This window comes from Miniopterus natalensis, chromosome 7 (assembly GCF_054644295.1).
Source record: "Miniopterus natalensis isolate mMinNat1 chromosome 7, mMinNat1.hap1, whole genome shotgun sequence".
Classification (NCBI taxonomy): Eukaryota; Metazoa; Chordata; class Mammalia; order Chiroptera; family Miniopteridae; genus Miniopterus; species Miniopterus natalensis.
The window spans coordinates 21389749-21416815 of record NC_142087.1 but is presented as its reverse complement, the minus strand read 5'-3'; the positions used below and the strand labels follow the sequence as shown (position 1 = coordinate 21416815).

Here is a 27067-nt window from a genome sequence, read left to right as displayed (position 1 = left end):
ATCTCGACAGTCTCGGTACTGAACATGCTTTGTTGTTTGTTGCTGTTGTTGCACGTGTGTGTGTGTGTTTTCTCATCAGTGTGCTACTGCCAGGGAAAGAATTTGTTTAAGTAGGAACCTAAAAATCTATTTAGTTCTCATGCATAAATGCATAAATCACATCACTTTGAGTGCAATGCCTGTTATGTAATTCCACATTGTCTAATCATGAAATCATAAAGACAGATGACAGCCGGGAGGAACCGAAGACAGCGGATTTTGAGAGTTTCAGAGCCTGACACCCAAAGAAAGGACCGTGGCAGTAGCTCTGTGGAATGTCACAGTTTTACAAGAACAAGACTGTGTATTGAAAGAATCAACAGCACATTGAGCATTCCTTAACTGTTGTCATTCAGCAAACGCCACTGAGGAGAGAGAAGGAAAATGAAACCCAAGACATCTTACGTAGGGAGTTAGAGCCACCGAATGACCACTATATACAACCTTTGGAAAGAAAGAGACCCAGAAAGAACAAAAGACACAATATTTTGGGGCAGCTGATGGACGACACAAGACAACATTCACAACGGGGGTGGACTGATGTGTGTGTGTGTGCAGACCTACTAGGTAATACCATGAGAAAAGCATGAGGGCGCTGCCTTGCCCGACAGCGTCTGGAAGAGAACACAGGTGGGCACATTTAACCGCTCCCCAGCATCTTTGTGGCACGTTGGTTGGCCTCATCGATTCTGGTTTTGTTGGAATCAGCCTGGGAAAAGGGGAAGAAAACAGAATCCAGTTACCCATTACCACTCCATTCATCCTCGGTCCCGTTCAAATGCCCCCTGTTGGGTGAAGGCATCTTGAAGCCTCACCGATCAGAATCGACGATCCCTTTCTTTGTGTTCCTAGAACCATTGCTTGGACAAGATCACAGACACTTGATCTTAGGTCTCATGGCTATTTTCCCCACCAGAGAGTGTCCTTTTGAGGACAGTTATGTAATTTATCTCTCTCTCCTGAAGTGATACCCAGTGACTTCTATGGTAGGCAGTCACATCTGTTGGATTGAGTTGAATTAATAACACTTGTATTGTTGGGTTCAAATCGTGGATAACTTAGTAGTAGTGCTGCTTTGAGTAAATTATTTAACACGATGGGGCCTTAGTTAAAGGTGGGGCTTTTCTCCTCTATAAGCCAGGGCAGTAAAGAGTACTGCCAATGAGCATGAGTGTCTACTATGTTTCACTCATTTAACTTTGGTAACATCAAGACTGACATCAACTATGAGGTGTATACTGTAGTTAGCCCCTTTTTTCATGTAAGAAAACCAAGAGGAGCGGATTTGGGCAATCTGTCTAAAGTCACAGTATTAGTAATATGAGGGAATTTCCTAGTGAGAATCAGAAGGCAAGCAGCTTGGAGTCAGAGTCCACACTGCTAATCACTATGTTAATCATTTCACTTCTTAGGTTTGCTGTGTGGATGAAATACACGTAATGGGCTTAGAATAACATTTTGCAATAAGTGTTCATTATATCTTATCTTGCAATTATTGTTATTTGGTGAACACTTGGCTTGCTTTGGGGATGATTAATAATTTTTCAGCCCCGTTTCTGAAAACTGACTCCTATGAGTTGATAATTGACTTGCTTTAACATGGGTACATTTACCATACTTTTGTGCCTTGACTAATCTCCTCACTGCTTAAGTTACCTTTTGCTGTTCATATAGCATGAAACCCAGGGCTGCTACCATGATAGACCTTTAAACCCCAGAAAATAAATTATTTCTAACATAACTGAGAAACAGATGAGTCAGCAAGTAGAGGCAAAGACAAAGATTCCAGGAAAACTGAGCTGTTTTTCTGTCAATCAGTATTTATTCAATGACTACTGATTTTGCATCAACTACTGTGCCTGGTACATTCCAATCTCTATCAGGTTGGGTCTTCTTTATTCAGCTTAATCGTGAATTCCCAGGGCACTAGAGTTATCCATATTGAAATAGTGGAAATGGAAGTGCCAAGTGGAAATGGAAGTATTTCTAAATTATTCATAACTCCGAATTATCTGGCAATGATTCCCTACCATCTGTTTGGATTATCAAGAGTTGACTTTCAAAACAAGTAAGCGAGAGCATTAATTTTCTTTGATTGTTTTGATCTATAGGCGAATATTTTTGGCCTTGGATTCCTAATTTGGAAAATGATATTCTCTCCAGTTTCACTTGACTCTCAAATCTTCCTTCTTCAGCTACAAATCCTATCAGAAATAATGATACTTTGGTGCAAAGGAAAATTACAGGCTCACACCAATGGGAAATGTTCCTGCAGGTTGAATTATGCTGTTTTCCCAGGTTCAACTCTGAGTAAAGCTCAAATAAAAAAAAATTTATCCATTTCAAAATGAATAGCATTCTATCTAGAGCAAACATTCTAGGACCTCCTGCACTAAGAATGCACTGGTGAGCTTCACATGGTGGTGCAAGGGGATATTTTGAAGTAGAGAAAGAGGTTATTCTGGATATCTTCAAAGGATCTGGGAGGAGCTAGAACAGACCTGTGTTCAATGAACATCTGTGATTTCCACCTAAATTCTTTCTGAAGCATATCAGAATTCCAGCCCATACAATATCTGACACAAAAGGTGCCATCTTCATTATTGGTATAACAGAAGTAGTCCCTTTTAGAAAAAAATCCTGAGATAATCTCCTCTTGGATGTCTTCCTGGTATTTGGAGAATGCCCCTGTGTTTATTCTATTTATATGCTTCAGAACTGTATTTAGGGAATACATCCCATCCTGTTTTCGTATTTCTATTTAGAGGATCCTGAACTTGCTGGCATGCCCAAGATGTGCTACATGATTTGCCCTGTGGGGAAGCCCAGATGCCCACTGGAAAGCCAGTAAGAGAGTTAGAAGGAGCTACTCAGCCCATCCTTCTGAACACTCTGGGAATCTCAGCTTCAGACCATGGCAGGTAGCTTTTAGGCGACAGCTCAGGCTGCCAGAAGTGGAGGCTCATCACCCTACATGGCAGCCAGTTCTGATTCCAGGTGTGAACTCTTATTACCTTTCAGATGAGAAAACCAGGTCATGAAGCTGGTGAGCAGGAAAACCCTGCTGGAACCAAGATCTTAGTTTTCAAACATCCTGTTTACTTGCTGATAGGAAAATCTGAGGTATGCTAACGCAGCCTCCCTGTATTTCACCGTGTGTGACATCTACCACTGACAACTTTACACTCAAGTTTGAACAACACTTAGTGACTGCTTTAGCAACAGGTTCCCATAAAACATCTGGTATAAACTTGCCCATTTTAGTTTTCCGAAAGGATAGTACCTTTTTAACCTTAGAAGAATTTATACGGGGTTGGCAAAAGTAGGTTTACAGTCGTGAGTATGCGAAACACAGTTTATTCTTGTATTATTAATTAATTGTATTATTTTCCATACAAGCAACTGTAAACCTACTTTTGCTCACCTGGATATAGAACTGTCCTAAATTAGAAAGCAAGGTTTTTAAAAAGGCTAAGTAATTTCTTGACAGTCCTTGGGGATGTATTATTGAAAATTGCCTTGTTTTGAAACCCCAAAAACTTCATTATTAATCCAAGTGATAAGAACTGATATTATTGATGGAACTGGATGAAGGTTGTTATTGGGGTCATGAGAGAATATGGGAGAAACATCAGGAAATTCTATTTACTCCTACTGCGTTATTTTAATGTAGTCTCAGGTATGCAGGAGACCTCTGCACACCATTTCCTATTGTCAGAAGTGCAAACATACATGAGAAGGTGAAAACCTGTTAATAACTGTGAAGCTCACATAACGTGTATCATTTGAAGGCAATGTTGGGTTAAAATGGGTTCTAACTAAATCATGTCCAGATTGCAATTAATGGGGTGGGGAGCTAGTTATTCAAAGGCAACTAGACACCTCCCCACTTCTTAAGCAATTCAGCATTCAAGGAATGATACCAACCATAAAGGCTATTTCACATCCTGACTTTGGATTAAACCACACAGCTGCATACGTCTCTGTCCTTGTGGTATATTGGGCCCAGAATGAAAGGGTTTCCCTAAAGAAGAAAGCTAGAATCGCAAAGTGGCACAATTAAAGTGCCACTTGCCTTTCCAGGAACACTTCTTCTTGCTTATAGTCCAACTCTACCAATAAAGGTTGACCCCTCTCTCTTAGTAAGAGTTCTCCTCTGGAACTCTAATTGAGTTCGAAATACATTATCTCCCTACATCTTTGAGTAAAGTGAGTCCATTAATAGAAAACGACTACTTGTTTTTTCAAATCATTTTTCTGTTGCAAGGTAGTTCAGCAAATGTTTCTTAGTTCATTTTTCTGGGCCATAATGGGTTAGGTCAGTGTGTTGGCTCCAGGGCTTTTTGAAACTCTTAATATCCTTCTAAAATCTATTGATTTGCTCAGCGTTAAAAGCTTAAGCGTATGAAAGGCTCTAAACAAAAGCAAATATGTCATGACTTGTGAAAGTAAGCAAAGCACAAGCATTTTGTCAACCAACACTGTCACTGGTGTAGCTCAATATTGATCAGGCAAAACATTATGTGATCAGATACTTTCAATATGGAGCCCATAGAACACAACAGGTCAAAGTGTTCCCTTTATGTCTACTCATTACTTTTTCAAGTCAGTGGATACTGCTTGGGTACCAAGAAACTGAGTATTTAGCCTTATGATTCAAGAGATCTCAAAAATTTCCTTCCCTGTTCACCAAAGTAGAGTGAATTATTAAAAGGAAATTCAGGGTCTCGGGTTAGAAAACTTCAGTATCTCCCAGGGAATAAACTCACATTGTAAGATCAGCCAACTAGAATTGATTATAGATGCACAATGATCATTAAACCTATAATGTGTCTATTTTTTCCTTTTGGCATCTGGACATTTTAAGAGATTGTAAGTAATAGTCAAGACTCTACTGATTGGGGAGAGGGTGGAATACAAGGACATAGAAACTATGTCAGATTTATATCATGTAGAATACTAGGTTTTGGTGTCCTCAATCTTTTTATAAAAGCTTTCCAGTGTTTCCTTCCCTTCCCTTCTTTTCTCAAGCCCCCAAACCCACCCCTTCCCATTCTACTCTCGCCACTCCTCCTTAGGCCTCTCGGTGACTATGGGCTCAGTCTTAAGGCCACATCTGGTGTCCTTGTATGAATTCAACCTCGTCACATTATGTTCCTCACTTTGAAATCTGGACATGTGTATTATTGGACTGAAAATGGAATCTGGGCCTTTTAGAACAATCATTAAAACTTTGGCGTTTATAAAAATCAAAGCTTATATTCATCTTCCGGCTAAACTAAAATAACTGTTCTTTCCCCCATTTCCTGATTTTATTCCTAAATCACATCCACTTGACAAGTTCCTAACCATCCTTCAAGACTCAGTTCAAATTCAATTCTTTTTTTTTTTTAGATTTTCCCACCCCCTGGCCCTTTCCTCATCTAACCTACTTAGCATTTTATGCGTGGCTCTCTCAGTGAATTACATTTTCTATGGCAGTAAATAGGGGAGGTTAACAGCCTCCCCTAGGCTGTGAGTCTTGGCAGAGGGATGCTATCCTTCTCATCTTTATATGTTCTGCAATGCCTAGCACAATGCCTGAAATAGAGGTGCCTCTGAGGAACATCTGCTAGATTAAATTCTATCTTCTATTTACTTATCTGTGGCTGAATTTCTGTCTTGGGGTAGATGGGAAATTTCCATCTGCCAGTGTGTCTGAATCCAGTGCCACCGTTTGAGGGCCTCATCATGACCTTCATGCTTTCTCAGCATTTATTTCAGAAGTAATGAACAGTGGAAACCTGCTGACTGCCACATGCTCACCTTCTCCATGATCCTGTCGATCTGGCGATTCTGTGTATCGATTTCATTGCCCATATCCAGGGCCATGTGACGGAGGTTTCCAATGATGCCGCTCACCTGCTCCAGGTTTTCATCCATTTCATTTTCTCGGGCATCATTTGTTACCCTGGGAATCAAACAGCAATTTTTAGTAGATAGAAGTTGAGAAAAAAACTTGAACACCAAGGACACCAAGACTTAGGAAAAAATCCAAAGTCCTCTAGGTATCAATCTTATCCCTCTGAAATCTCCATTCAATATGAGAACACAATTTAGCTTTTATACATTAGAAAATAATTTTTATTTATTTTCTGTTATTGTATTAGAAAAAAAATTTTGAATGCATTTTTAAACCCTTGAATTTCTAATGTTAAAGGATTTCTATTATCAAATAGATTGATTTATCTACCTCTCTCACTTCACCAGCACATCATTTTCTCCCTTCAAATATTTATCCTAATTTTCATTTTTTAAAAATAAAATTATTTTAGTTGGGAGGATTCTAAATCAGAGAAAGAAGATGGAACTAGTTAGAAACTATATTTTTCTTTCTGAAATATCGACCAAAATCTCCAAGAGTCGAATTCAGAATGAAAGAAAAAGTCATTGTGCCCAATCAGAGAATTTCTCTGCTCATCTGCTTTCCCATTTGGGACCAATGTCAATCGGAAGAGTAACGTTAATTTCAATCTGCCCCTTAATCCCCCTTGTTCCCAAGAACTCCAGAGGTAGCTACTTGTTCAAGATGACTTTTATTTACTCACATTTCAATGCTATGGGGTTTTGGGTGGCATTGTGAATGGGTGATTTCAGGTGAAAAAAACTATAATGAAGGGTTTTGTTCTACTTCAAGTGGGGAGAAAGGATTAGGCTCTCAAAGTGCCTTACCATCTTGCCCTTTTTTTTTTCTTCCCTATAGCTCACCTTGAAAGTTAAAAAGGCACTAACTCTTTACTGCAAATGGTAGGTACTTATTCCAGAATGTTCTGGCTAAATAACATTTTTCCACAATACATGGAGATGGGCAAAAAATGTTCAGAGGGGTTAAAATCCTTCCCCCATGGGAACTCCCAATGCAGACTATAGCCTAAGGGGTTTCTATTGTGTGTGTTTTTTTAATGAAAGATGAGACTGCCCAATTGGTCTCCTGCTTTCCCTCCCTCCCTCCCTCCCTTCCATTTCAGAGAGAGGAAGGGAGAGGGAGAGGGAGAGAGAGATATAGAAACATCAATGATGAGAGATTCACCTGCCTCCTGCACGCCCCCAACTGGGGAATGAGCCCGCAATCTGGGCATATGCCCTGACCAGGAATCGAACCCTGACCTCCTGGATCCTAGGTTGATGCTCAACCGCTGAGCCACGCCCGGCCAGGCTAGCCTAAGGTTTTTAAAGCAGCCCAGTCTAGAGAAAATTAAAGGGGCACTTCCTAGCTTTTTTATGTAGAGGAGAAGCTTATTTAAATGATCATCAATAGCTAAGGCATACTTAGGCTCTGTTCAGTTAAACTCATGGAATGAGATGTCTGTTTGCTGCTGCACTGACCCTGGATGTGACCTGCTCTGTCTGAAGAGACTCTGGCAAACATGACACAGGCAAAGGCTTGATAAGTGCCTGTGAACTGGAGCCTGGCCTTGGAATGCGTTCACCATGTGAGAAGCCTGAGCTATCCTGCTGGAGAGTCAACATGAGGGGAGCAGAGGCGCTCTGCGGACAGCCCCAAACAACCCAGTGAGGCCATTTCGGATACCCAGTTGCCTGTAATGAATGAGCCCAGGAGGGGCTCTCAGAAGCACTGTCAGGCCAACATATAGAATCTTAAGTAATAAAAAGGGGGTTGTTTTAAGAACCACTCAGTTTGGGGTTGTCTGTTACTCAAAAACAGACAAACTGCTACAGTGTTGGCAGCACAGGGCTCACCTGCGGATGAAGCCACCACTGATGGCCATCTGCTCCCGTTCGTCCACCACACGGGCAGGCTGGCTGGCCACCACTCCGTCCTGATTGTTGCCCCAGGCTTTTTTGTAAGCATCGCTTGATTTAAGCCTATGCAAAAAAGAGGGTGAGTAACAAGGCAAGGGGGTAGAGCATCAAGCTCACAGCAACGGTTATCTCTTCAAGCCAAGAACCGAACCAAGCGAATGAGTTTTAATTTGAGGCATTAGAGAATACCGATATATCATAATATGGACCCAAACAGTTGGCCACCACCATGCCTCAGCTACTCGGAATTTCATTTCCAATCAATCGAGTCAATTGCAATCGTCAAGTCTGTAACCTCTGCCCACAGTTTGTTCCGGTTTCGTTACGTTTTGGTGGTTTAGTTCGATTTAAGACAAGGATTAAGGTAGCTGGAGGACATTCAGTTCTATTTCGGTGACATGGTTATATTCTGAGACACAAAACACACAGGAAAACATACTGGCAGACAGACACAAAACAAGACTGCCAAGTCGAGTGTGTACATCACACCACAGCAACACACTGTCATCAAGAAAAACGTACTTGACCAAGTTTTTACACACTATCATGCAGGATTCCCTGTTTAATTTTTCCCCCCAATGCACGTGTGGAACTAACCATTCCAACTCTGCATGAAGGACATTAAGGATTGGTGGTTGGCCAAGGGCGATGGTCTCTGAGTTGCCTCTAGCGTGATCTGAATCAGATAATATATCGGTACTTTCAAACAGTCATCATACATCCAGAGTTGATGTACAAACCTTTGTCCACAGAGACAAAAAGTAAAAGAGGTGTAGTGAAATGAATGCAGAAAAAGAGAAGAGAGAACAAGCCATCTAGCACCAAAAAGGGAAATCCCTCTACGTCTTCTTCATGCACCAGCTACAGGCATGAGTAGAAAGTGAAGCATTCTCATTTAAGCCAAACTACTCCAGAAGTTGACCATTCTCGAAAAAGGCACTAGCAGGACAGTAATAGCCTTCATGAGGATTTGAAACGCAGTTTCAATAGCTTCTTTGTCGGGCTCAAGGGCAGGGTGGGAGTGAGTACAAACTCCTACTTCCAACTATCCTGGGATGTGGCAGGGGGAGTGGTCTGGAACTAGTGTGGTCTCCATGGGCCATATTTCACTGAGCTGCCTTGGAGAGAAACTTAAAATCCAGGCATACCTGTTGTGCCCAATAGAAACATGTGCAGCATATTTTGGTGGATGTGTTGTAATTTAAGGCAATCAAAGATGTTTTTAGGTTCTTTGCATAGTAGAAACCACACTCTTTTAGTCCAAGAACAAAAGAACTTCCTTTGGTCCCATTTTCACAATTTCTATTAAAGACATTCCCCCTCCCTGCCCCTGCCGCCTCTTTTTTTACTTTAACTAGAGAACAGCCATCTTGTAAAACTGGCTCTAATATTAATTCTTGCAGATTGAGGATCAAACAACCCTGGACACAAATTAGAAAACTGTACAAATGGAATCTCAGTAGCTCCCACAATCTAGTGTATAACGCCACAGCCCTTAGAGCAGTCATCATTTACTGCGCTCAAGAACCAGGGGCCCGCTCAGTGGGCCAGGATGCAAGAACTAAGTTAACAGAGCTTAGTGTCCGGTTTTATTTTTTTTTTCCAACTCCCCCAACCCCTCCTCCTCACATTAAAAGAAGTTACATGGACCTGGTGATGTTTTCTGCTATGTAAATGTCTGGTACACCATCTTTGGCAAAGTCAAGGGGGTAGGAAGGTTTGCGTTTCTGAAAGAAGGCACATCACTGCACTCACAATGCTGCACAGAGACTCACAGAACTGCCGTACATCTATCATAATCCTTCGAAACATGCCGAGACAGGGCGAAGCCCTCAGAGAGTCCAGGGCACCACCAGACACTGCGTTGTGACACATGGTTTTTAAGCATTATTTACACACAATAGGGAACACTTCGGTCAAGCTTTGAAGCTCAGTTAGGGTCTCTTGTGCAATAAGGAATTGGTGCCGACTAATACGGGGAATTCGCAGGGGCCATGATTTCATTCAAACATTAGAATTCATCCCCGGGGGCCTTACTCCACCCTTTCTGCACACACAGCTGATGAGCGGGAAAAATCTATCTTCCAGAATTCATCATAAACAGGTGTAACTCTCACCTGGTGGCAAGTAGCCACTGAAGGACATACAGTTAAGTCTTGACTAACTGGAATGCTTTGAAATAAGTCATTTTGGTAAGTTATATGACTTTCTTAATTAACAGTGGGCCATGGAGGAGAATTTTGTTTCAGGGGTCATTGTAGATTGTCAGATTCTCGAGCCACTTTCCTGCCTTAGTCTTAGGGTCGTGAAGGTGACCAAAGCTTTTCTTGGTTATGTTTTCTCTTGATGTGTCTGATGGCCTTTCCTCCGAAGATCAGTCAACTCATTGCTTGGTCCTCTTAGATGTGGAAGTTATAGAAGAGACTGAGTGAGAGAATCCAAACTTCCTAGACTGCCCATTTTCAATACCTGATGTGATTCCCCCCTGCCCCCCACTTTGTTCATTTGTCTCTTTCTGCCAAAAGTGAAAGGGAACAAAAATATAAGTACATTTGAGGGTTCCAATTAGCTAGATTCCAGTTAATCAGGCTTTACTGTAGATCATTCTTTTTTTAAAAAGTTTTGAATTTATTGTAAATCGAGCCCCTCCCCCTCCTAAACAGGAAGTGGGATATTTTAAATCAGCCTCAAAGTTTAAAGGATGTGGATGGTCATATAATCAGCTAGAAATGACATCAATTTCTATTCTAAAAGCTAGGACCAGGAGAGCTTTTAGGAAAAAGTTTTCTGTTCGAAGGGAAACGGGAGGGGTAGGGGAGATCGGGTAATGGGTTTAATTTTCCAAATGCATGTTGGACAACCCACTCATGCATTTTTTTCCCACTGCTAGTCAAATGAAACTATCTTCCAGAACCCTCGTTTTCAGGTTCCTTCTGTTGCAAACCTTTATAACCACATGTCACATTTCTGCTACATTCCAAAAAAGCGTTGCAGAACCTGGAGAACAGTTGAATGTTTTGTGATGTTGTGCATGCAAAATCTACACATTTCAACATTTCGGCCAGTGTACAGGCAGATCTTCCAAGAGGAAGAATTTGAGAGGGATGGGTAATTTGGGTAAGGCTTGAGCACTTCTTGCTGAAGGACTCCTCGCCTCTGCCTTAGGCATGGCTGTGGCATCTCTTGTCTAATTGCTGATCAGCTTTGGCAACTGGTGGGCAGTTGAGAGGGCGAGTCACTGTCACAGACTCTAACTTACAGAATGCTTACTTGGGCCAAATTACCTCTCTTTCGCTTCTGAAAAACCGAACCTTGATATATGTGCTTCTCACCTTCCAAACTTACCCCCCCATCTTTTCTAAATATGCAATTTTGGTTTGGGGGGGTTGGGAGAAAATAAAATTCATTGGGTGTCTCTTTCTTGAGGCTAGTCTCCGTGTCAAAGTACACTTTCTGGAAAATGTTGAAACGTTCGTCAATAAAAGTTGCTGACAGTGAAGCTTTCACTGTAGTATGCCTGATTTTTTAATGCATCAACAGTAACTCCCGCTAATATCATCTAGCTACGAGATGAATGCGTTGGAGACGGGACTGATCTGTTCTGCATGCCACATGCTCATCCTGCCTTTGTGCCCGGCGGGAATGAGCTTGTCAAGGCTTGGAGATGGGCCTTGGGAAACCAAAGCTTCAGGCAGGCAGGCAGCACCTACTTGTTACAGGGACACACACAAAGCCCGCAGAATTTTCCTAGGTCCGTCAAATTCTTTTCTGCTTCTTTCATGTCCTTATTGATTTGGTCCATCCCTTCCTCAATGCGTTCCAGTTGTTCTGATTAAACACAAGTATTTTATCCCCACAGAATGAAGCAGACGGCAAAGAACAAAGAAAAAAAAAAAAAGACAAAACTTCAGACATTCACTTTGACATTGAAAAAGAAAAGAAAAAGAAGAAGAAAGAAAGAAAACTGGACGCCACAGATTGGAGCCGGTACCCAGTACCTACTTGTTACAAGGACATATGAAAAGGCCACAGCATTTCCCTAAATCTTTTAAATTTTTCTCGGCCTCCTTCATGTCTTGGTTGATATGGTTCATGCCTTCTTCGACACGATCGAGTTGTTCTGGTTAGGACAAAGGGATGACAGTGCGGAATGAATTTTTGGGGGGCTTCCAACACAATATGAGAAACGACTACGTGAAAGGGGCTTTGAAAGGGAAAGAGCGGTTACAAGGCGTTGTCCGGGAGCACGCACCGCAGCGGCCGCTCCTGCCCCGGCCCGGCCCGGCTGCGGGAGGCGGACACGCGATGCTCAAAGCCCTGCGGTTCAGACCCGACGGGGCGGGGAGGGAGGCCTGCTGGAGCCCGAGTGTCCAGGGCAGAGGCACGGGCAGGTTCACTTACTCAGGCGCCAGTGACATCCAAGAGAATGAAAAACGGGGCGTTAGTTTATGAGTCAGGCACTCGGATTGAAAGCTACTAGACAAGTATCGGCTTCAACCTTCAAATGTCTCTGTCTTGGTTTTGAAGCACCTTCAACCAAGTAAGGGCAGGGAGCAGAATCCACCTTTTGCTTTGGGGGAAATAACAACAACTAAAGCGATAATTAGCAATGGGTTTCAGGTCTTTTCTCCCCTAGCGCTGGCCATCTGGCTGAAGGCAGCACATGGCAGCTCTCGGTTTTGAGTGCTTAACTCAAAATCATAGAAAATCATACAGAAGCCATAGAAACAGCAACACCAGCACACAGCGTTTCAGTTCATCTTCCCATCCTATGACTTGCTTGCTAGGAAGGCTTTGGAAGGCGTTTCACTTCTCTGCCCCCCGAGCTCCCATCCTCTACGATGGGGGACACGCTGGATGTCACCCGCAGGCAGAAAGCAGGGAAAACGTGTGTGTGAGTCTCTGGAGGAGCGATGGGTCGGGACAGAGAACAGCTCGGGGTCATCGCTGCCAGCAAGGCTGACCTTAGTGTATCGGAGACAGACATCAATAGCCGTAAAAGCGAAGTGCACGTCTAGGTTGCCCCAGTCACTTACACTAACTTGATTAAGTTTTCAAAACGTGTGTCACCAAATTGATTAAACTACAAATTCAATGAAAGGATTTTTAAAACAGCTTTTAAGACCATTAAAGGAAGGCAGCAAGGGGATGTCTTGGCTGTCTCATGACAAAACCTAATTACACTTCCATTCATTTTCATCTGTACTTTCATGCATGCGTGCCCATGCTTCCAGGAATAGGGGCATGATTAGAATTAAACCGATAAATACATTTCCAGTCTACGGGCATAAATAATCACTTAAAAACAATTTCATGTGAAATGGATGGTGAAATCATCATTCCGAAAAACAAAGGTTCACTAGTGCCCCAAACTGGGGAGACTGTCCATTTGGAAAACAAGAGCCTACTGTTTTCTCTTTTGTGAGGCTGAAGAATAGGATTCAGATTATTAGGAATCTGCTGTTTCTGCTATGCTTTTCAAATGACCAGTGAAAACAAAATTTCAATGTTCTCCAGCATTGGATAGCAAGAGGAAACACAGTTTAGTACTGGCAACCGTTTGCCGAATAAATACAGATATAGTAAGGTTTTTAAAACAACCGATTCTTTACATCCCAGAAGATTTTGTACTTTTTAAACTTCATTCCAATTTCCTTTAAAAAATGCAATAAATTAGTTTGTAGATCAAATTAACTATTAAATGAAGTGATTGGTGATAGGGAACCAATCAACATCATCAAAAGAAAAACCATGTTAAGTACAGACAAAAATAGGGGTGCCAAATCCCAACAGAATAATTGCTAATGGCTCCCTGGAGTGCTGGGTTGGGATGAGATTGAGGGAGTGTCAGGGCTCAGAGGGAAGAAAGGCTGTTGCACTCACTAATGATAGCTGAAATACATACTGATTCTGGCCTAGGGATATGGATATATGTGTGTGTGGATGTGTATATATATCCGCAGGCCATATATGTGCTCTTCCTGAAGTTTCTCTTGAGTTTATATTTTTGATCAAAATATTAACTCTCTGACTATATTTCAGGAGCCCCACTCCTTGTGCCTTCAGGGATTAGGCTGTAACAGAAACATTGGTCCACAAGCATTGGACTTCTGAACAAAATAATTAATTAATAGATGAAAACAAGCGGGTCCAAATCCATATTCCGAGAGCTGTGTTCTGCCATGGTTGCTGGTTTGCTTGGCAAGGTCATAGCTAAGAGAGGATTCTGAAGCTCTTTCAGAAAAGGTGACCCAGAAAACTATTTTATAGCTACCAATATTGGTTGAATGTATCTTTACACACAGTTGTAAGTCAAACACTTAATTTAAAAAATTTGTGGAGCCATTTTCTGAGATAGGCTAACAATAATATTAACTTTTAGGGTGGACTGAGTTATGTTTGCGGGTATGTTAGGCATATTGGAACTTCATAGCACACTAATAATTTCTATGAAGACATCTCTCAGGAAATGCTTGAAAATGACCAATCGCCTCATTCATTCTGAGGTGGACAGCATTTCGGAGGCTGTCACAATGCATTGTCCAGGGCCGACTGCTCCTTCCTGCCCTAAGTTTGCTTTCTGCTTGTTTTTCTTTATTCTTGGAGCCGGGAGGAGAATAACATTTTGGGTCAGAAGAGGTATTCCAGTAGCTAACACTATACGTTGGGGCAAGAGCTTGAACTTTCTTCTATCGGGTTTGGATGACTGGTTATTTGTGATAGACCCACCAATGGCAGGATACTGTGGGATCCAAGTTCAGACATCTATTCTACTTATCTTACTTAATAAGGCATCAACCTGATAGAACCTCCAACCTGATAAGAAAACGGGAAGAAGAGCAAAGTATCAATGCGACTGACCAGTGTGCAAGCTTTCCTGAGTATATTCAGTTATAAGAGGGATGCTGTCTATATGATTTTCTTTTTTTTTGGCATTTAAATAAATTCAAATAACCACATGTGGCTACCATATTGGACAGTTGCAGCTTTAGTCATTCACTATGTATTGGTGAGTGGACTTTGGCAAGAGGGGTGTTTTCGCAAATGCTACCTTGTAGTGTCATGCACCTTTTAAGAAAGTCAGCAAGCTCTCTGGGTGAGGCCTGACTTTGCCTGTACTCTTCCAGGCAGGGGTCAATAATTTTACTGTTTAGTTTAGAGTTGATCCCATGGGATTTTTCCCAAGAGCTGCAGCTTCAGCCTCAAAACAAACATATAACCCAGCAAAGACCAACAGGAACGAGAGATGAGGAAGTGAAAGGTTAAGTCATCCCCCATGAGTGTTAAGGCTGTTTCATGGGAATTTCTCTTGGAGACAAGAAAAGTCCCAGGACTGAGTACATTTCCAGGGCCGTCTGCCATGCTCAGTGCTCCTTGGTGTCTCCTGATACCTGGGCATAAAACAAGAATCCAGTAAGGAATTTCTGAGTACGACCATCTAGCCGGACAACCTGGCATGGTTCTTGAGCAGGACGGCCATTTCCCGAGACTCCTGTGCAGCTGCAGGATTGAAACAGTCAACACCTTTGGTGCTCAGGCACAGAGAGAAGTACTAGAGCATCGTGGAGAGAAATGTTAAAGCAGTTACTGATCTGAACAACTCAACACAGCATATGCAGAATTAAAATGCATTTACGGTGGCAGTGAAGACAGCTGTTGGCTTATGCTCACCTGTCGTTTTAAAAGGTGCTCACCTCCCCTGTTATAGTATAAAGGGAGCATGTGAAGTACATTTAACCGAGGAATTCAGCAGTTACTGTGGTGCGGCCACATTTGAAATGTTTTAGCTGAGAACATTAACTATCTTGTGGGGGAAACCTGCTATTCTGTTTTGCTTCTCAGAGAATAATATATAGATGTTTCTGGGAATCATTTGTGAAGAATAATATATTTTTGCATTTGTACGACAATTTGGGCAATTTTTTCTCTAGATTTTTTTCATCCAAGTACAATGAACTTTGTGACTCAAGTAAGCATGCTTGCTATTCCCTTTCTCTCTTTTTAATCCCAGATCTGTATATATTATTTTCCATGTTTTTATATCAGTGCTTTCTAGTTAGGGGGATAAAAGGCATTTCCTAACTTTTGCCCAACCTTGCCTCCTATTGCAATGCTCCTTCCTCCATCCCCTGCACATACAAATTCTTAACTAAAGGAGTTAATAAGGTGGAACTGCTAATTATTTGAGTGTATATGTATCACCTTAGCTCTGGAAATGAGGCATCACTCTCTATATGTGTCTACTTTGAAAAACAAACACAATGTTTGATGCACCCTAAGTTTCAAAGTCTGGACCACTGTTACAGAGATCAAGCCAGTAAATCTTATAGTTATAGCAAATTCATTTGGGGCATTCTGAAGATGGCCACAGCCATTGTAATGTCCTTCAAATACAGTTCTACTAGGCTCCATTATTTGCGTATAAATTTTGACAATTTGTATATTAGAAATTGGGGGGAAAGCATTGGGGTTGGTTTTCTATTGCTTTCAAAAAACTTTTTTCTTGATTTTTTTGATTGATTGGTGTCTTACTTACTGAAAAATTTGAATACAAATAAATAATGTAGGAACATAAGTCCTTACACGACAGCCATGAGGGTTTGCCCCTCAGCTGTGCCTTTGAGAGGGACCCTGCCGGGAGGAGTGTGTTAGCTGACACTCCGGCTGCTGCGCCTGTGGGATCTGCCACAGCACTTACATGGAAGCCACATCTTCCCAGGAAGCTTCTAGCTAATGACTGAGCACAGTGGCATTACCAGAGCTGAGGTGTTCCTGCCCAACACGGGGCTGCTCTTGGGGTAGTGTTTGCTCCTGGCTTCCCATCCCCCTGGCTGGGATGTTCTCAGAGCTGTGCTGCACTTGAGACCCTTCCTCCCCAATCCTGCTTCCTCCCTCCTCGTCTCTTGGGTCAGATCCACATCACAGGCAGAAGGCTCTCCCTGCCTACTGCTCCTTCCTCTCCCCTTCACCCATCACAGACATTCCCCTAATCAACCTCAGGCCCTCATAAATGATTCTTAACATTAGCTTCCCAGAGGACCCCAAAGATACACCTTTCCCCAGTGTCTGCCCACCCTATCTATCCTATAATAAATGATTGCAGAATATATTTTGTTATGGCCAGACCATAATTCATTTGGGCTGTTTCTAGTTTTATATGATTGCAGGTAAGGCATGGACATTTTTAAAATATAATTGTCAATGTGTATCTGTAATGTACAATTCTGAGTGGGATGTTTTGGTCAAAGACACAGGTGCACTTCAAACTTTGACGATATTATCAAATTACCCTTCAAACGTGTCATCAGTCTGTAGTACCCATCTGTAGAGCAAGTGTTTGTGTTTTTGGAATATATTCACAGCATTGGTGATTATACATTTTAAAAATTTGTGTCAGTCTGCTAAAGAATGGTATCTCATTGTTGTTGCTTGAAGCATGGTTTCATATGTCTGTTTGTAAACTGATGATTTAGAACTTACGTCCATTTTTATTTTAGTTTGTTGCCCTTTCCTTTTGTGATTTTAGAAAAATGCTTTATGTCTCTTATCTGCATGGCAAAATTTTTCCCAGCTTGAGCTTTATGCTGAGTTTGTTTATGGTATCCCGTAAACAAAGGTAAAAATATAAAACATTGACAACAACTTACTTACAAGGTTGATTATGGTATTTCACAACAACTTACTCACAAGCTTATTTATGATCCCATAAACACACTTGTGAATAAGTTGTGAGTTTTATATTTTTATCTTTGACACTATAAAACTTTTTCATGATTCTGAAGAATTTTCTAATGCTTTCATAAAATATGAACAAAGATAAATTTTCTCAAAAATCTCTTTATTATGATAAGAATTCAGTATGAAATTGGGTAACTAACTTGTGGCTAAAAGTAAAGTAATCATCACCATATGACTCCCTATATAGAGACAAAGGAAACATTCGGTAATACCCTTCTTGATCCCACCTTAGAGATCCTGCACTAAAATGTTGGCCCTCTGATTTTCACTGCTTTTAGAGTCTCCATAATTTAAAAAACAGGTCTAATATTTCAGTTGGTTTGATTTCCCATTTTCCTACGATCCCCCTCTGATATAGCATGTGTCCAGTTATTTAAGGCTTCCTTATAATGACTTGGAAATCAAAGCTGCCAGCTACTGAATTAGGATGGTCAAAAGAAATGGACAGCATTATATATGTGTGTGTGTGCCTCAATCTTATTCTATCTAACAATAATTAAAAGAAAATCAAATTTATGGGAAAGGTTGGGAGTAAGGAGAATAAAAAAATTCTTGCACTGTCTAAAATACTAACATTTAAAAAAAAATCAACCAAACAAATAACTTTTGTCTTCAAAATTCTGTTACCCCACCATATATAACAGGGACAGGAGCGCTACTCACTTAATCACGAAAGCCTCAATATTTCTAATACATTTACCTTTACCAATCTTTTCAACAGAAAAAAAAAAAAGGGCAAGTGATGGAAACTCTAGAATCTTCACACTCATCTACGTGTTTAACATGTCTAAAAATGACCACCTGTGTCTGCAAAACATTTTTAACGCACTTTATTCAGACGAGAAATTGTTCTTACTGAAGAAATCTCAACTTACCTCCTTGTTCATCCAACATAACCAAAGTCCTGATACCAGCATCTTTACTCTACATTCCAATAATGGTAGCAAAGTTGAAAAAGAGTTAGAGAGAAAAGAGAGAAAGAAAAATCAGTAAAGGGGATAATTCGCTCTATTAGAAATGGAAGCTGAAGGAGGACCAGAGGAACAGAGGGAGGAAACAGGGCAAGAGTATCAGGGGCTCGGGGGGCTCGGGGGGCTCAGGGGGCTCGGGAGCTGGTGGCCGGTGGACTTGCCCCATCAGGGATCCTCAGGGTAGAAGAGGGAAATGCAGCTCAAGCTCCACAGGCCAGGGCTGCAGATAGGGCCTGGCATCCGACGGGAACACACACACTTAACATTCTACTGGGATTTTATATTTGGAAAATAAAAACACCTGCAGTTTTCATCACACCCACCACAGAAAGCTAATCCCACGAAATCGTCTAGACTAAATCTTCTTCTCTGGCCTGATGGATCAGAAAGTCTCCCTCACTGAACTGGGGCGGGATGTGTAAGAATCTTAGGGGGCAGGATTTCTAGGGTTATCAGAGGAAAGGTTGCTTCGCAAAGGCTGAGGAACACAGCTCAGAAGGAAACTCACTAGTCTGAGATTTAGAAAAGCCCTGGGAGATGAGAAATAAAGATCATCCTCATAAAATAAGGATTTTAGAAAAACCTAAAATAAATCAATTTCTTATTTCAGGTGAAATCTGAATTTCTTCATTCCGAAGCATGAAATTCTGCGCAATAGTAATGAGAAAACAATCCATTCACGAGTTTTAGTACCGTTCTCCACTACAGCTCTCAATGGAAGCAGAGACATCCTGTTCCACAAAATATAAAATGGCATTGCTTACAGTTTCAAATGTTTTTCAGGGAGAGCTCCTGTGTCTCCCTAGAATAAATTCTAAAATAAGACATCTCTCATAGCCCCATTTATTTCCCACTGACTTATTTTAAATTAAGAAAGAGAGATGTTAGTGGAGGTCAACAGAGGGTTTTTATTTTTAAACGGTATTTTCACAGTTCAATTCCAATAGTGCTTCCAAAAATTAAATAAAACCCTAAAAGCGATTTCTGTGAGCTTTTATAATTGCCCGTTTCAGAGAATGTGCCCGGTTCACTCTCCCAGACCCAAAAGCCTGCCTTGCTTTTGAGCACAGTTGAGTGGGCTTCGGTTGAGAAATGAGGATGTAGTCTGGAGAGCGGTGGCTCAGGAGGGCGTCAGGAGCCCCGACAGCACAGATTCTAGAGCCAGACTCTGCCCTGGGCTCCTGGCGATTTCATTTCCTAGCTGCAAGACCTCGGGCAAATGTCTTAATTGCTCTGTGCCTCAGTTCTCTCATTTGTCATGTATAATAATAGTTAACACATCGAGTTATTCAAATTAAATGAGTTAATATGTGGCATGCAATAGCATGGTGCCTGGCCTATATTTGGCATTACAGAAGTGTTTATAAAATAAATACCTTCAGAAACTGCGTCTATAGCAGGATATGTAGGCAAACTAAAAATCACATTATTACCCACTACCATCAGAAGCTTCTAGACCAGTGCTTCACATACTTTAATGTGCATATGAGTCTTCTGCTTAGAAAAAGATGGATCCTGATTCAGTAGGACTGGGGGAGAGCCTGAGATTCTGTATTTCTTTCTTTTTAAAAATTTTTTTTTATTGATTGCAGAGAGAGGAAGGATGAGAGAGAGAGAGAGAGAGAGAGAGAGCAATAGAAACATTAATATGATGAGAATCATTGATCGGCTGCCTCCTGCATGCCCCTGACTGGGGATCGGGCCCACAACCAGGGCATGTGCCCTGACTGGGAATTGAACCGAGATCTCCTGGATCCTAGGTCTATGCTCAACCGCTGAGCCACGCCGGCTGGGCCCCATCTTTAAGATAAGGGTAGAAATGCCAAATAAAATTGGGTGGTTGGTAGGTTGGTTCATTTACTCACTTGCTCATTCATTCATTCATTCATTCATTTGCTAAGCGTTTACTGAGCCTCCATTCTGCTCCACGCACTAAGAATAAGAGGTAGGTAGACAAATGCATGGCTTCTCACTTGTGTTTCACAGCTTGAGAGGCGATCTGGTCAGGTGGGAGGAGCGGGGATCTGGGAGTCAGTACCCCTGACCTCCAGACAAATCTTTGCAATTTTGTTCCTAGAGTCACCTCTGTTTCTCAGCTTTCCCAGTTTTCTGATGGTAATAGAAATAGCTCCTTCACTTCCCAGAGTACTTAGGATAGAATGAGCTATGCATGTAAAAGGCTTCTACAAATTCAACTCCATGGGAGGCTGTGGTTAAAAAGGAGCACATTAAGATAAAGGACTGCATTTATACGGAATCTCAATGGCTTCAGAATGAGTTGCTTTTATTTTTATTTGTTTTCTTGGGTCCTTCTGTTTTTTGTGGAATTCTTAAAGAAAAGTAAATTGTATGAGCTGCTGGTGGACAGGAAGTTAGGTGCGGTGTGTAAGAATTCACACTCTGGAATTGGGTAGACCTGGGCTTTAATTTCATCTCGCCATTTGTACCTGTGTGTCTCATGCAAGCTACTTAACCAATGTGTGCTTCCATTCCTTCCTTGGTCAAATGGGGATCAAAATCTGTAGTTATACTTGGATTTTGACAGCGCAGGAGGTGGGCACCCCTAACCCCTGCGTGGTTCACAGGTCATCTGTAGTAATGAAAGGTGGCTACAAGGATTGAGTGAGATAATATATGCTTGGTGATGGCTTTCGGCACGGTAAGGGGCACATAGTAGGTTCTCAAGAAATGTTAGAGTGTACATTTGGCGTCACTGTTTTGCTGACAGCTTTCATCCCAATAACTGGACTGTTCATTGGGGGAACTAACAGTGCAAAAGAGAAGGGCAGGCCTGGGGACAGTATCTCAGGGGAGACAAATTATTCTCTCCTCTTCTTAACAAGTATTGTGTTATAATAGCTAAGGGCGAGATGAGGTGACTCTATTTTTATCTTAGCTCAGTTCTTGGTTTCTATTTGAGATTGCTAGGGAAACTGTCTGCCTAAAAATAGGGCACTTTGAGATGTGAGGGATTTTTTTTTTATCCCCCCCCGCCCCATTTTTATTTTTCCTTTTGTGCGTATGAACTAAAATCACGTTTGTGGAACATTTTAAAGTCTTTCTTTAGTCATTCTGAGATGCTTTTCCCCCAGTTCAGTACATGTGAGCTGAAACTAGCAGAGGCCAGGCCCTCTCCAGCTGCAAGTTCCAAAAGGCCCACATCTACCTGTCTGGATGCAGCTGCCCAGCCTGCATTTTCCATTTTAGCAGAAGGTCTGCCATATCACAGCCAGAGCTTTAGAATGCTTATTCTCTTCTCATGGCCAAAGTGTCTTGAAAGGTAAATTGGCTTAAAAAGAAAAGATGCTAAAACAGCCATGAAACGCTGGGGAACCCCCAGGCAGCACTCCAGGCTTTTGAATGAGCCTGCCTAAAGCAGTGTGGCTTCTCCTGGGCTGAGTTTTCATAGCCCAAGGCATTCACGTGTACACTGCATTTAGTGTTAGCAGAGCTAACGTTTTTTGTCTGGAATCAAATACTCCCTCCTTTAGGATACCTTCACGGCTCTCCTACCAGAAGTCACTGTTGCCTCCTCTGTGCTCTTAAGGCAGGTACGACCTTGAATTTGGAGAGCTCTTTTCATAGCTGTTTTCCTGCATGATACAAATTTTTATTTTCCCTCCCACCACCAGAGTTAGACATTCCATACTTATTTGTTGAAATGCATCCATCAAAAGAGACAGTGCCCACCTCCAGGCTGGGAACCAAGTGCTATATAATTTCTAACCCTTTTACTTGTGTATGGCGTTCAGCTCTTCTCAACTTTCCCCACTGTCCTCTGTGTAACTTTACATCATCCTTGCAATGCTAATGCTGCTTCTGCCAAAAAACAAGCCTCTACCCCACAACTACGTTCCACCCTACAGGCCATGAAAGACGGCACAAAGTCAGACGTTCCACTGAAAGTGAGATTGTTTGCCTCAGGGAGACATCAGGAGCTCAGTAACCTTTCCTGTCTTTGAGACTGAATTGCAATAGGAATTCTGCTCAATTCAAATTATATAGCATTGGTGCACTTTGGGATCATGGGCAAGATCCTGGTATTTCAATGCTCAGATTTTCCAAATCATTTCTGCCCTTGATGAATATTTAATGCTGATTCTCTTTAAAGGGAATTTCCTTTTTGATTGAAAAGCAGAATATCATCTGAATAGCCAATGCCTTAGACATAAGAGGTGTTTGACCATAAATATAAAATAACCCAGGAGGAAGTAAGAACAAATCAATCTATTCTAGTAATGGCCTGCTCATAATTTCCCGAGGATGGAAAGTCTAATAGCCCCCTCTCGCTCATTAAAGGTGGGAGAGAGCGTCCATCTGTTTCACCCCTTGTTCTGGGAAGTAACTTTGTGCTTGATCGAGAAACACTTGAGGAAAAACAAACATGTATGATTCAAGAATCCTACTTCAATCAATAGAGCTTTTGAGATTCCTCCCCCTGCCCCAGAATAAATCAGAGCAGAGACACTCCCTTTTCAAGATTGGCGCACACTGCCTGCAATTTAAGACACAAACAAGAAGTGTCTCTGGCCCCAAGACTGATGGGCGAGGGGCCAGTTCAAAGGGGTGCATTTTGATGCATTTGCTCCATCACAGTCCACGTCTCGGACAGTGTCTTGACATTGCACAGGTAAGCAAATTGGAGATAGGTCTGCTACTTTAGAAATTTACTTCACATGTGCGCACATGTAAGTAAAAATTTTAAAAATGAGCTTGGAGGCCATGGTTGAAGGTGATGAAGACGTAGCAGGATAATTATGCCAGCAGACTTCTGGGCTCCCTTCAGGTCACCATCAGAGCTTACACAGAAGTGCCACTAAGGTTTGCTCCCTTCACTCGCTCTCAGGTTGAGGAACAATCAGCCTACTCTGGAAGCCTCTCCAGCACTCCTAGATCTAGATTATCTGCCCCTATCTTGGCCCTCAAGTATTTCTGCATGAATGGTGTTCCCAGGATAGAGCAAAGAACACTTTCTCTTTATTAGAGAGCAAAGGCTGCTTTCCTGTGCTGCTGAGGGCCTCTTCCCGGCCTGCCTTCCTATGGGTGCCAGTTTGTGCTACATTACAGGCTCAAATCATCACTTTTTGTGATAACAGATTTTATTAAGTCCAGCTCCCTGCCCTTCCCAAGTGTCCTGGGAGCTCCTTTGGTGTGAGAGGCAGCTGCCCTTCCTGTTAGCCTTGTAAAATTTATCTTTTTTTCCCCTTTCGTATCAGTGCGTAAGCAATTTACAGTGGCATGAGGCAAGTCGGCTCATTTAATTATTCTGCTAGAGAACCTCCAAGATCTCTAAAAATGATAACGAAACATGAATTTACACATTGATTATCAGTTTCAAACCATAGCTAAAATAGCATCTCACCGAAAAGAAAACTATTGGGCTTATTCTATTCATTTAAATAAATATAACCCATCCCATTCCTTTTCTACTTCATCTCTCCCAAAGGACAAGTTCAATTAATCCATTTATTCTTCCTGGTTGACTGCTGCTCTCCCAAATTGGAATCAGTGAGTTTTAGGGCAAATGGCCTTTTGATTCTGTAATTGCTATCTGACCTATTTTACCCATTTAAAAATAGTTTTTGCGATTCATTAACCATGCCTCGAAAATGGATGTTTAATCCAGAGTCAGGAATATAAAAGAACTTCTATATTTACATTATTTGTCTTAATATTTCCCCTTATTAAAGAATTATCCTCTTATTTCATGCATGTTAGTGCGTGAGTCCAAACATAAAAATTTCTGAAAATGTTATACCTATAGGGGTGCATATTTTAAAAAGTCATACATGTGGCTAAAGACAGAACAGAATGTCAAGATTAGATGCAACTTAAGGCGTCAAAATCACTACAAATAGGTTTTTATGCAGATAATTCCTTTGTGTATTAGAAGTCACTCTGATTTGTTTAAATCGGGAGCATTTATTTGGAAATACCATCCATCTCTGCTTCTCAGATTGTAAAGGTAGCCTGGGCTGGGAGGCAGATACTCTGATAACTACCTGGCAACTTCAATACAGCACCTCCCCACTATATGGCTTCCTGGCAGGCTCCATTAATGCAAAATCAATGGGATCATGGCCCAGGGAAAGGCAGTGGGGTCTAGGGATAGAATATGTCAGCAAAAGGGAGTAGGTTATCATAAAATATGATCACTCCTTACCTCTTCAACCAGTTGCAGCATACGACGGGTGCTTTCCAGCGACTAAGATAAAGAACATAAATATTATAAGTGCAGGATCCAGAGGTCTTAGAAAATCAGAACTACATTTGTCCCTTGAGAAACACAAAGGGTTGCTATCACATGTGCTTTTATGTCTGTAACTGAAACACAAAAGGTCTTCCCATTTTCAATCTCTTTCCTATCAGGCTTTCTATATCATAAGATTCCCTAAAGCAATTACATTGCAGCTAATCTTCCTAAAATCAAAACCATATGAAGCTGATCTTGATATCAGACAAAGTAATATGGAAAAGATTATTTTGCATGTGCATGATGCATGAGAAATGATCTCAAATACTTAGAGGACTAACTTGACCACCCTGGAGCAGGAATATTGAATTTTAGGCACAAACAGAATTTTACATGAATTGAGATGAATCTAACATTGAACTTTTTTATAAAGCCCCTAGAAACACAATTGGAAGTTCTTATCAATACAAATTAAGCTGTTGCCTTAGGGTGAAAAAAACCAAGCATGTTTGAAATAACTAGCCCATAGGAGCCAGCTATAATAATTATCTTCCACCTCAGATAAGAAAGAATGAGATAGAAAGTCTGGTCCCTCAGGCACAGTGTTGTCACTTTTTTCTAAGTTCCTTTCAAACTACTAGACCCTAAAAACCAGTGTGATTTCTCAAAGTTGTGCTTTTAGGTGACAACTTATTTGGGGCCAGATTCTGCAGAAACACAAAGCATGTTAACTTTCCTGGAAGAGCTGTGAGCAGCCTGCTTTTTAAAACAGAAGGGCTGTAAGCAGTGGTATGCTGGCAAATGTTTAACATCTGGCTCTCCAGAAAAAATATAGGAATATATGTGATTTACATTTATAAAGGATGAATAGCACAAAATTTACAAATGATAATAAAATATACAGTACTCTTTATTATAAGTTCCATATAACCAATTGGTTCTCACAGAAAGCTTTTGTTTTGTGCTGACCTCTGAGCCCGTAACTGACTGTGGAGGAACAAGTTGGTTCTTTGCTGAACGCTGGTTGATAGTTTAATTTATGTTAATGAGTAAGAGGAAAGGGAAACCACGAAGACATAGTTGGAACTGTACTCATTTGTCAGTGATGCAGGAGACTTCTTTGCTGAAGAGAATCATCGTTTTCAAATATAGATTTTCTCAATTTTTGTGTGCTATCTATAGTGTAATAGCTGCAGACGTGCACACTTTTAAGTTTAATCTGCGTTATTAATTTTTTCTCCCCTTTCTTAAGCCTAGGCAATCAACAAAACAGTAAGTCCAGCCCTGACTTGTAGTGTCTGCAGGTTCCCACAGAATAAATACTGTCACCCTGTGTGATTTCTAAGTAGCACATCAGGTTGTCGCTGAGGGAGAACTTGGGCACATTCTGCGTCTCCCCACTGCAGGCCCCAAGCGTGTCAAGCCCTTTGACAGCACAGATGGTGGTAAAATAGAGTAAAAGGACCGGGGAGCGATGAGTTTCGAGGATTTCGTGCCTCTGGTTTTAACACCATCTACTCAACTGTCAGTTTATACAATTCAGTTGCGATACCAGCTCGCAAAGTTCCAGAAAACGTAACCGTGGCCAGCTCCTGCGACCACTCCCTGTAAGACACCCGGCCACACGCTCGTCCCGGAGGCTCCCGGCTCCCCCGCGCCCCTAGGAGATGAGGGTTTGGGCCGCGACCCGAAGGGGACGCGGGCTGTGTCACTGACCCGCTCCGGCCCGCGTGCGGGTGTTCCCCCGAGACTCAGGGGCCCCTCACCTCGTCGGCCAGCTGGTCCGCCCGCCGCTGCATCTCCTCCAGCTCGTTGCGCATGTCGGCGTCCTCGGCCATGGCCGCGGCGAGGGGGGCTGCGCGCCCGGCTGCGCTCAGGGACGGCTCGGCCCGGGACCTGCGGACAGCGGGTTGCACACGCGCGTGGGTAGCTGCGCAAATGCGCGACGCGGGGGCCCACGCCCCGCTCCGGACCGGCTCCTGGCGCGAGGGCCCGGGGCGCTCTCTCGCCAGGATGCCAGGATGCCAGGATGCCAGGATGCCAGGATGCCCGGCCGGGGGCCTGCCTGCTCCCCGCTGCTCCCTAAGTGTTTCCAGGAGCCAGGGCCTGCACCGAGGCGCTGCTGGGCTACCACACTTTTAACCTATTTATCTATTTTAATGTTATTCTTAACAGCTTTACCGGGGCTTAATTGGCATACAATAAATCCCATGTATCTGAAGTGCATGATTTGAGAAGTTTTGACATATATATATATATATATATATATACACACACACACACACACACACACACACACAGACACACACACACACACATTCAG

The 27067-nt window shown here is 42.0% G+C and overlaps 1 protein-coding gene across 2 annotated transcripts; it reads right to left on the bottom strand.

Annotated features, from left to right (window-relative positions):
- Positions 1-679: 679 nt before the first annotated feature.
- SNAP25 (synaptosome associated protein 25) lies at positions 680-26582 on the bottom strand. Of its 2 annotated transcripts, none has more exons than XM_087818585.1 (7): positions 26511-26582; positions 24715-24756; positions 18456-18504; positions 11845-11962; positions 7780-7905; positions 5845-5989; positions 680-748 (listed from the first exon to the last, which is right to left on the bottom strand). In XM_087818585.1, the coding sequence occupies exons 1-7, from the start codon at positions 26580-26582 to the stop codon at positions 680-682; spliced, it is 621 nt and encodes a 206-aa protein (XP_087674711.1). The 2 variants fall into 2 exon arrangements, with proteins under 2 accessions (XP_087674711.1, XP_087674709.1); XM_087818583.1 differs by lacking the exon at positions 11845-11962 and adding an exon at positions 11553-11670.
- Between the last annotated feature and the right edge of the window lie 485 nt (positions 26583-27067).

What these genes read in the sequence shown, in the direction of transcription:
- SNAP25 (XM_087818585.1), bottom strand. Translation starts at nt 26,582, where the DNA reads ATGGCCGAGGACGCCGACATGCGCAACGAGCTGGAGGAGATGCAGCGG. An exon ending in TTCATATGTCCTTGTAACAA is followed by an intron (nt 7,906 to 11,844) that starts GTAGGTACTGGG and finishes TTTTTTGCATAG; the next exon opens with GCTTAAATCAAGCGATGCTT. An exon ending in TCGACAGGATCATGGAGAAG is followed by an intron (nt 749 to 5,844) that starts GTGAGCATGTGG and finishes CCCTTTTCCCAG; the next exon opens with GCTGATTCCAACAAAACCAG.